This window comes from Exophiala viscosa (genome assembly GCF_022695815.1).
Source record: "Exophiala viscosa unplaced genomic scaffold EDD37scaffold_2, whole genome shotgun sequence".
NCBI lineage: Eukaryota > Fungi > Ascomycota > Eurotiomycetes > Chaetothyriales > Herpotrichiellaceae > Exophiala > Exophiala viscosa.
The window spans coordinates 2,609,524-2,619,521 of NW_026944354.1; the positions used below are offsets into that span (position 1 = coordinate 2,609,524).

General features: G+C 50.1%; 6 protein-coding genes across 6 annotated transcripts; 5 read left to right on the forward strand and 1 right to left on the reverse strand.

The window, feature by feature from the left end:
- Nucleotides 1–100: 100 nt before the first annotated feature.
- On the forward strand, nt 101–1,836 carry EDD37DRAFT_265790 (uncharacterized protein). The gene is made up of 2 exons (XM_062810880.1): nt 101–1,503; nt 1,567–1,836. Exons 1-2 carry the CDS (start codon nt 259–261, stop codon nt 1,798–1,800), a joined length of 1,479 nt encoding a protein of 492 aa, XP_062673433.1. The 5' UTR covers nt 101–258; the 3' UTR covers nt 1,801–1,836.
- Nucleotides 1,837–3,274: 1,438 nt separating this feature from the next.
- On the forward strand, nt 3,275–4,176 carry EDD37DRAFT_663217 (uncharacterized protein). Its single transcript, XM_062819186.1, has 2 exons — nt 3,275–3,646; nt 3,709–4,176. Exons 1-2 carry the CDS (start codon nt 3,478–3,480, stop codon nt 3,960–3,962), a joined length of 423 nt encoding a protein of 140 aa, XP_062673434.1. The 5' UTR covers nt 3,275–3,477; the 3' UTR covers nt 3,963–4,176.
- EDD37DRAFT_622605 (uncharacterized protein) lies at nt 4,177–5,012 on the reverse strand. The gene is made up of 2 exons (XM_062816069.1): nt 4,733–5,012; nt 4,177–4,672 (listed from the first exon to the last, which is right to left on the reverse strand). The coding sequence occupies exons 1-2, from the start codon at nt 4,787–4,789 to the stop codon at nt 4,397–4,399; spliced, it is 333 nt and encodes a 110-aa protein (XP_062673435.1). The 5' UTR covers nt 4,790–5,012; the 3' UTR covers nt 4,177–4,396.
- On the forward strand, nt 5,013–6,493 carry EDD37DRAFT_622606 (enoyl-CoA hydratase). The gene has a single exon (XM_062816070.1). The coding sequence runs from the start codon at nt 5,505–5,507 to the stop codon at nt 6,336–6,338; it is 834 nt and encodes a 277-aa protein (XP_062673436.1). The 5' UTR covers nt 5,013–5,504; the 3' UTR covers nt 6,339–6,493.
- Nucleotides 6,494–7,032: 539 nt separating this feature from the next.
- EDD37DRAFT_265846 (haloalkane dehalogenase) lies at nt 7,033–8,280 on the forward strand. The gene has a single exon (XM_062810881.1). The coding sequence runs from the start codon at nt 7,141–7,143 to the stop codon at nt 8,002–8,004; it is 864 nt and encodes a 287-aa protein (XP_062673437.1). The 5' UTR covers nt 7,033–7,140; the 3' UTR covers nt 8,005–8,280.
- A 1,061-nt stretch (nt 8,281–9,341) lies between these two features.
- On the forward strand, nt 9,342–9,998 carry EDD37DRAFT_622607 (glucose-repressible protein Grg1). The gene is made up of 3 exons (XM_062816071.1): nt 9,342–9,483; nt 9,542–9,692; nt 9,744–9,998. Exons 1-3 carry the CDS (start codon nt 9,458–9,460, stop codon nt 9,780–9,782), a joined length of 216 nt encoding a protein of 71 aa, XP_062673438.1. The 5' UTR covers nt 9,342–9,457; the 3' UTR covers nt 9,783–9,998.

A 9,998-nucleotide genomic window follows, 5' to 3' on the forward strand; every position in this document is an offset into this window, starting at 1 on the left:
CCAAAAGGGAAGCGCAGCCTTGTTGGGAAGTCGGCCCGATTTTATTAGGTGCTTGGCTTACTCCGTACACGAGCAATGATATCAGTTTTGTGCAAGGCTGGCTCAACCTTGAAAAGTTGTCTTCCTGTACTCCATACAGCTTTCATTGTGATTTGGTTTCAAGCGGACATTAGACAAGACGTTGTGCTTTTGCTGTTTCCTCTTTTTTTTCCATCCCATTGTCACCTACTAGAGAAAGACCCGGGCGTTAAGAGAAAAATGGAACACGACACAAAAACCCCAACATACAAAACCTCCGATCCCACCTCATTCGCCTACAAATCCGCGCGCGACCGCTGGCCGTCGATCATCACAGGAGCAATTGACGATGTATCACGTACCGTGTCATCTTTACCGGCGGATACCGACAAAGATGTCATCGCCGAGGGTAAAGCCATCATCGAGAAACTCGCAACCCTCAAGTACGAACTCCAACATAATCGCGTCTTGACCCCGGTTTTGGACGACGGACAGCCTGATGTCAAGGGTTACAACGCCGAGCTCGAAGCCAGAGGACCGCCCAAATGGCACGATGTCCAGTGGTTGTTCAGCGAGTGTTACCTTTATCGACGAATTGCTACAGCGTTTTCTATGGCCAAGACGGGGTTCTGGAAGGGGTACGATGTCTTTGACCGGCAGAAGATCGATACCTTTCGGTCGTCGCGGCCGGCGGTCGTGGAGTTGGCGTCCAAGTATAAAGGGATTATTGACACTATTCGCAACTCGAAATCGCATACTGTTGTCAACGACACCAACAGCGCGGAGCCGGCAGCCAAGGAAGTTGAAGAGGCAGAGAGGTTGTTGTTCGTGGAAATGGCGGAGATTTGTCTATGGGGAAATGCTACGGATTTGAGTCTCTTGACGACCCTGACGTACGAGGACATTCAGAAGTTACAGGGCTCGAACGCGAGGAAAGAATCGGAGAAGAATATCCTTGTCAATGATTTGGGACGAGCATTTGGGGTTCTTTATGCTGCGCAAAAGGCTGGGAAGGAGAGTCGAAGGGTTGATATTGTGCTGGATAATGCCGGGTTTGAATTGTTTGTTGATCTGGTGTTGGCTGGATATCTTTTGGCGACGGGTCTGGCGACGGAGGTGGTTCTCCACCCGAAAAGTATTCCGTGGTTTGTGAGTGATGTTGTGCCGGGGGATTTTGCGGGATTGCTCGAGGCCATGCAGGATCCGAAAGCCTTTTATCAGCAAGCAAAAAGTGAGGACGAGTGTGATGAGAAGAAGACCGAGGTGTTGAGTGATGAAGACGCGGAAAATGTTCGCTTCTTGTTCGAGGATTGGAGTCAGTTGCATGGCGAGGGACAATTGATTTTGAGGCCGAACAGATTCTGGACGCACGCGGGGAGTTTCTGGCGGATGCCGAGCGTTGCGCCGGAGTTGTTTGACGATCTGAAGGAGAGTGGACTCGTGGTGTTCAAGGGGGATTTGAATTATAGGAAGTTGACGGGTGATGTAAGTCCTACTGTCAGAGTGCAATTGGAGACCGGATGAGGCTAATCTTTGTGTGTGCTTTAGGCTGAGTGGCCTGCGACGACGCCCTTCACGACTGCGATTGGGCCTCTAGGACCGTCGTCGGGATTGAGAGTGCTGGCGCTGAGGACGTGTAAGGCTGATGTTGTGGTTGGGTTGCCCGAGGGGAAAGATGAGGAGATCCGTGCGATGGAGGGTGGTGGAGGGGATTCGGGCGCGAGGAAGTGGGCTTGGAGTGGGAAGTGGGCTGTTGTGCAATTCTGTGACGGGAAGGCTTGAAGAGGAGGATAGATGGATTGCGGTTTGAGTCGTTGGCGTCAACACGAAAAGGCGTGATAGATAGGGATGGATTAGACGTAGACATACTGCCCATGAAGAAAAAGGGACGTAGATGAAGCATAGCGTGCGGCTGGAATCGTCTTTATGATAGATTTGTTTCCTGGCATAAAGCTTGGAGAAGAACTGTGCTTGATTCTGGTGATCCTGGCAGTCTTCCGTCCTTCGAGGCTATCCACGAGCGATGGTGCTTGACTCATGTCAGTCCTGCAGAGAGAGGGTGCTTCTTGCGCGGTCATTTGCCATCGATCGGAAACGCCTTGAGATGCTCGTCCTTGAAGTGACCACAATGTATTGTATATAAGATGTGTTCTCATATTTTCTGCCGCAATCGACCATAGGATGAGTCAATGCAGGACTTCCCGTTCGCTCAGTCATACTTAAGCCTCATGCCGGCAGGTTAGTAGTTGGGTTCGTGAGAACCAGCGAATCCCTGCTGTTGATTGTTTTTGCCTTTCTTTTTGGTCTTCCAACCTGAGCCTATCCATGTCCTGTCAGTTCAAAGGGCCTTTGAGGCACAAAAACAGCCATCAAACATCACATGGTCCAGATACCTACCTCTACGTCTTGGGTCGGATTGTCAACAAGCAGGGCTTGAGTGTGCCGCATTGCTGAGTTGATCAGCCAGGTGGCACAGCTTGTCCGCAATGCGTAAAGAACGGTGCTGAAGTAGAGGCTACTTCAGCAACACTACTTGTGCATGGAGCATGGTAAGATTCCTGTTTGTGATGGTGTCCGATCAGAAATGATATACTACCGGAGCAGCCGGATATGTTTTCAACCAGATTGATCGTTCGGCAAGGCTGTGCAGACATTGACATATTTTTCATGAGCTGGCATTGCTGTTCTCGCCCAAGTTATTGGCAATGGATGTTGTCAAAAGGTCCCACTGGGACTTGGTGCTAATGACTCGGTTGAAGAACAACCGCTCCGGGCCGAAGGATCATTCCTTGTCATGGTCAGAGGTATGCCTATACTTTGATCTATTCATCATCTATGCTAACGGTGCGTCTCCTGACGGTAAGCCTAATCAGCAAGCACTCAAATGATTAGATCTCGAATATGCTGTCCTGGCGATGACGAACTCCAGCACATCGAGTGGAGGTAAAGTGAAGTAATGTATAGCTGAGGCGCAAAGTCTGCTGTTTCGCCCGCATGGAGCAGTACCTTGACATTGTGGTCACAAGTTAGGGAGAGTAACCATCACCTTAACTTTGATGAGGTGTTGGTTATCGATGAGTGTACAGAGTATATGTGAGATGTACAGATTTTGACAAGGATGTTAAAAGATGTTTCCGTGCCGCGTTTATGCTCCCCCTACCACGCGTAGTATGGAGTACCTAAGTACCTTAATTACTGGTCGGAAAAGGTACCAATCCGCAAGGGTCCGATGAGATCGCCATCGCAACTCGAAAAAGGGAGACAGGGCCACTCCGACTTCAATTTTCCCGCGTCAACCACCACACTCACCATTTTCGTCGTTCGTTTCTCCGTCACTCTCGTGGGCGTTCATATCGCGCAAAGATACCCTCCGGAGCAATTCCCTGCCCGTATTCGACGGAATAAAGAGCAACCGTCGATACTACTGTCGTTACCTACCAACACCGTCCCATCGGCCTCATGCCTATGCGAACCATTGCCCTCAACATGCCCGACCATGCCAAAGTCAACAAGAAACAGCAAACGTCTTATTTTCAGGACTTCGTGCGGTGGTTTCAACTTAAGAAATACCAATATGAGGTGACATTCTCGTTATACATGCTGACCTCGACCGAGAAGTTGATTTTCAGTACGTATCAAAGCCCGCAGATATCATTGCGCGAAAGAAAGGCTAACCAACGGCGACTACAGACTTGGTTTTGTTCATCCTGATTTCTCTTCTTGTCACCGCCGCCTGGCTTTACCTCCCCAACCATATCTCGATCATCTACAACCGGATCTGGTACTACCTGCATGGCGAATTTGCCTATTCAACCGCCGAGATAGGGAGCAAGAACATGGATATGACCGGCCTAAAATCTACTGCAGCAGCATTGCGGACGACGGTTGCTGCGACGGCACCAACGATTGCTGAGTCGGCTGGAACCACCTTGAGAGAATTGTGACAGAAGACCCACGGAGTTGATTTGTACGAAAAGGATGCATTGCAGAGGCGTTGATTGCGGAAGTTGCACGACTATAATTAATACAGCTTTGATGAGGGAGTTTACAGGGAAGAGATTGCCGTGCCATGCCGACACCCGGTCTCTTTGGATCTCTGTTTCCGTCATGAAGGTGGAAGAACTCTCTCGAGAACTTAAAGGACACTCGGCCTGCTGGAGTGGACTTGTTTCATTGATCTAATCATTCCTGGCGCATCTCTGTATAGTATTTCAACCGCCGCGGCAGGAGTACTTCTGATATACAATAAACTTCATTCATGAAGTCCGTAACATGCTGAACAGTATGCAAACTCTTGAACCCGCCGAAGGGCATCCCAAACTCCGTCGCCATGCAGCACAAACTTTTACATCATTACATATAACCAAGACCACGGGACTTAGGCTTTACTTGCGGCCTCATCTTTCGCCCCCTGTCTTTGAAATGCCAATTTCGCCGTACTCAATGCATCGTCTGCTCTTCGCCGCCTCTCCATATCCCGCTCTTTCATCTGTTCTTGTATCCTCTCGACTTCGGCCTTGATTTCTTCGCGCTCGTAGGGGATCTTGTGACTTTGTTCTTGCGTCGGCCAGAAACCTGGTACCGAGAAACGATTCTCCAAATTCGTGCCAAAGTAGTACATGTATCCAATTGGGAAGGCCAGGTACATGCCGAACTGCGATGTGTTAGCAAACTTGGTGTTGTAGGGCGTAGCCTCCCGAGTGGCGGCACATACTTTAAAGACTTCGAGGTTTGTCCCGCGGAGAGACTGCAGGATGTAGTTGTATACCATCGCAGCGATTGTGTCCACTCGAGCGTCGGGACGGACTTTCAAGTAGTCGTGTGTCTGAACTAAGGCGACGAGTGATGGCGCGAGTGTAGAGTCGGTAGATGTACGGGCAATGATGTGGAACTTTGGTTGTGAAGTCTGATGCTCATCGAATTGGGCTTGGCACGAGGCGAGGCTGCAAACCAGAAGTCAGACCACCAGCACCGAGTGTCACTGGCATGGCCGAGAGATAATTCATTCGACCATTTCGAGTTCGAAAACCTGCAATCCACAAACTCGTCTTAGTGCGGTCCATATGTTTCTCTTCCGTGGTCGAGTTTCGCATGCCCATGAGGCCGCACCTCAGGACGAGGCTGCGAAGCCTAACTAACCCTTGAAAGTGATTGGTCTCGGTTCCCTACCTTTAGCCAGAGCCCTGGGAAGCACGGCCGGAGAGCGATGAACCTCGGCCCAACCTCTCAAACCGACACCCCCAGAAAGTCAATGCCAGTGGTTCTCCGCAGTCTCAATGGCCATATTTGATGATTACTGTGCCGTCTATACGAAAGCTGATAGTCTCTGGCTGACGAGCCGAGGATCCCATTCAACCTAGTTAGTCTAACCCTTGAAGCACTGAGAATTCCGCCCTGAACTTCCTCCGTGCGACTTCCTTCACTCTGCCCAGGTCAACATTGACGAGCCCGAGTCCATCCTACAACCCTACCATACAATCGACAACATGGCGTCTCCCGAAGAAGCTGTCCTCTACCGTAAGGAAGGCCGCGTGGCCATCATCACGCTCAATCAGCCCAAGAAACTCAACGCCATGACCCAACCCTACTACTACCGCGTTTCCTGCCTGCTGCGCGAAATCGCAAACGACCCCGATGTCACCGTGACCGTCCTCACGGGCAACGGTCGATTTTTCTCAGCCGGCGCGAACGTCACAACCACAAGACCAGGCGGCGATCCAAACGTCAGCAAGGATGAAGCAAGAGGTGATATCCTACGAGGATTTGTGAGCAACAACCTCGACATCACCCGCTCATTCTACACACATCCCAAGATCCTGGTCGGTGCGCTCAACGGCCCGACCGTAGGCTTGTCCGCGGCACTGCTGGGCTTCTGCGACTTCATCTACGCTACGCCGCATACCTTTCTGTTAACGCCCTTCTCGTCGTTGGGTCTGGTCACCGAGGGTGGTGCGTCGATCGGACTCGTCCAGCGTATGGGTTTGACCAAGGCCAACGAGGCACTCATCATGTCCCGCCGGATTCCATGCGACGAGCTTGTGGCGAGCGGGTTTGTGAACAAAGTGTTCTCGGGCAAGGACCAGAATGACAGTGAGGGGTTCTTGAAACAAGTTCTGGCCGAAGTGAACGATAAACTGGGCGAGCACTTGAACCAGGAGAGTCTGATCCAGATCAAGGAACTGATCAGACGGCCCTACCTCGAGAGTTTAGAGGCTCAGGGTGTGAGAGAAGTGATTGGCGGTATGCAACGGTTCGTCAGTGGTGCACCACAGGAGGAGTTTAGGAAGGTTGCCAGCGGCGAGAAGAGGCACAAACTGTAGGGAAGATGGGTTGGTGTCATGACTGATGCGTAGATACCTGTCATAGGAATAACGACATCTGCATACTTCATTCTGAATCTGACCTGCTTTGGTCCTGCAACTCATCTCCCGTAAAACAGCGATCGAAGCAGCCCAGCTCGCTTGGTCAACAGAATTACAATTGACAAACCTGTGACGTGACGAGAGGTAAGCACGCAGTTCAGTTTATCCTTCAACGCTCGTATCGTACTCATAAGCACCCACACGCCGTAATATGGCAGGGAATGTTGTAGCAGCGACCAGTCGTTGAAAAGCAGCAATGACTGGAACCTGAAGCGGCAGGTTTTGAACTTCTCAAAACATGCAAGTGCTGGACGGACCTCGTATTATGTAAACATTTAGCCGGGACAAGCTTTGCTTTCTATGGACAAGCCTTGCGGCACGGCTTCCTTGTTCGTCTTTGACCAGCCAAAATCATGCCATTCTATGATATTTGCGCCGCTATTCGCTGTTAAACTTCGCATTGTCAGCCTCTGGGACAACCGTCTCGGTCTCAGTTTATGTAACATCAGCTTCATCGGATCTCTTGCATATGCAGATGGTTAGTAAGGTGATGATCCATAGTGTACAGGGCCAGGTAGGTTTATGATCCTGTTTGATGAACCTGAGAAATGTATATATACGAGGTAACTTCGCCGCTCGGTAAGTTCTGCATCGCCCATCACAGCAAACAACGCAATAGAACACTCCCAAACCCACGAGAACGAAAAGGCAAAACGACAACACAGAGACCAAGACGACCTCATCTCAACCCCAGCCCAAGATGTACACCATCTTGCCCAACGGCATCCGCGTGTTCTACCGCGAAGCCGGCTCACCGTCGAAGCCCACAATCTTGCTCCTCCACGGCTTCCCTGCCTCATCGTTCCAATTCCGCAACCTGATCCCGCTTCTTGCGGAGAAGTACCACGTCGTGGCACCCGACCTACCTGGCTTCGGGTTCACTGAAATCCCAGATAACCTGAACTTCAAATATAGTTTCGCCAACATCGCCACCACGATCGGCTCGTTCTTGGACGTCCACAAGATCGACAAGTTCGCAGTCTATGTCTTCGACTATGGCGCTCCTACAGGCTTCCGTCTCGCCCTGGAATGTCCGCAGGCCATCACAGCGATCATCTCCCAGAACGGCAATGCCTATGAAGAAGGCCTGAGCTCATTCTGGGACCCTCTTCGTCAGTTGTGGGCGACGTCTGATCCTGTGAAAGAGAAGGAATTGCGCCAAGCTGTCAAAGGAGCCGTTCTCACCTTCGAAGCGACCAAGGGCCAGTATCTGGGCGGCGAGCCAGAGCCGAACAAAATTGACGAGCCTGCGACTTATCATCTTGACTATGCGCTGATGTCCAGGCCGGGGAATGCTGAGATCCAGCTTGATCTGTTCAAGGACTATGGGACGAATGTCGTGCTTTATCCCAAGTTCCAGGAGTATCTGCGCGAGAGTCAAGTGCCCGTGCTGGCGGTTTGGGGCAAGAATGATATCATTTTCCCTCCAGCCGGTGCTGAGGCTTTCAAGAGGGATGTGAAGGATTTGAAGTTGGTATTGCTCGATGGTGGGCATTTCTTGGTCGAAAGCCATACACAAGAGATTGGCAGGTTGATGCTGGAATTTCTGGATAGCAAGATATAAATATCTCTTGGTAAAGTTGGATTGGGCAATGCTGGTTTCATGTTTCATAGTACCATTTGATAGTAATGATGGTTTTTATGGCGGTTCATAATGCGTACCATTTCTGTTTGCATTCATGACCGAACCTTCATTTATCAATCGGATGCGCCAAGGCAAGGCTGGGTGTTGTTGCAGCTGTCCTGGACCTCGGTGCTGACGAAGAGTGAAGACCTTGTGTTACGACCTCCAGAGCATGATCTGCTTCTACTCCGAAGTCCGTGGGTCAAGTTCAAAAGACTACGCATACCTTCAACGAGACAAGTATCTGCATAGAGAAGCCTACGGGTGGTCAAGAATGCGTCGAACTAGTGATCGAGATCGATAAATTAAACAGGTAAGGGACCTCATCGTCGCAAAAGGTTGGTTGCTGGTTTTGCAACTCAGCCATGAAGGCTGAAAGATCTTCGCCTGGTTGACCCTGATGCTATTTTAGGATCACGACGCATCGTTCAACCAAAGATGTGTGTGAGAAGATCATCCGAGAATAAGACATGTTGCTGATGTATTTTATATCATGATCGTACTTCGTATCTGCTCGATCGTGGAGTAGAGCAAATATGGACAACCGAATCATGAAAGTGGCTGTGACATCTCCAACAGACGCGATAGCATTCTGGATGTGCATGTGAGAATGGCATCATTTCTTCAATGGTTTTCGTAGTTCTGTTTCCGTGTACGAGTACCCGTAACAGTAACTCGAGGCACGGTCTCCGTTCTTTAGACGTGGTTCGAGACAGGTTCGAGCCATTCATTCATTGCCCCTTCATAGTAAAAGCGGGTGAAAGCGGGCCAAATTACTCCTGGAGGAAGAAATGACGAAGTTCATCTTTTGTTCTTCCAAACGTCATGTCGACTTCTGGCATGTTTGTTGTATGGCTGGATCTCAAGCCCGGATCCACAAATATCATGACGTTGGCGGGTCAGATCGATTGCAGCCACACTAATTGTGGCTGTGCTCACTGGTGATTGGCCAGATGACGAAACCTTTGCTAGTCGCTGTGATGTCATGCATATCTCATTGTTTGAACACCTCCTAGTTTTTCCATGTCAGCCGGCCACACAACGTCATGGGCAGTGAATTGATGGATTGCAGAGTGATTCTGAAGCAGCCTAAGACGCGGTTGACCTCGGCAACAGCCTATCGAAGCCATAGAAAGCCACAATCGGGCTGAACTAGTGGGGTGTTGACGGTGAAGTACTCAACGCGGGGCAATTCACTCTTCCATCACCCAGGCAGAGAGGGGAGGTGGCAGGCACAGGCCAGAGAGACACGTTGTCACTTCTCTTTCAATACAACTCCCTATAAGTACCTTCTTCTCCCACCACATACTTCTTCAACCTTTTTCATCACACTCAATCTCAAACTATCAACTACTCAAACTAAACTCAACCCAAACAAACAACCACCTTCACAATGGAGACCATCAACAACGCAGCAAAGTACGTTACCGTCTCTCGAAATTCTCGATATCTGCAGATTACTGACTTTCTCTTTCAGCTACGTCGGTGACAAGGCCAGCGAGCTTACCTCCGGTGCTTCCAAGGAGGCCAACAAGAACGTTGCAAAGGACTCTGATGCGTCCATTGGAACCCGTGCCTCTGCCGCCAAGGATGCTCTAGGTGACAAGGCCGACGAGACCAAGAACTCTGTATGTTGATTGAACACGAGTATTTTGGATGACAGCTAACCGTTCAATCAGGCTTCCGCTGAGGGCAACAAGCAGGCTGCTACTCACTAAGCGCCTCAACATCAATCAATCACATCGACCTCCTACGATACCCTTTGCTGCCTTTCCTAAGCATGACGATGGTCGACATGAGATGAGAGAATGACCACACCTGGTACATGGTGCAGGTTTATGAGCTTGGAGCTATGTATCTTTTATGACATGCTCAATAGAGCCGATGGCACCTTGTTAGGTAGTCTCAATCAATGATCCTTTGAATCATCAAAA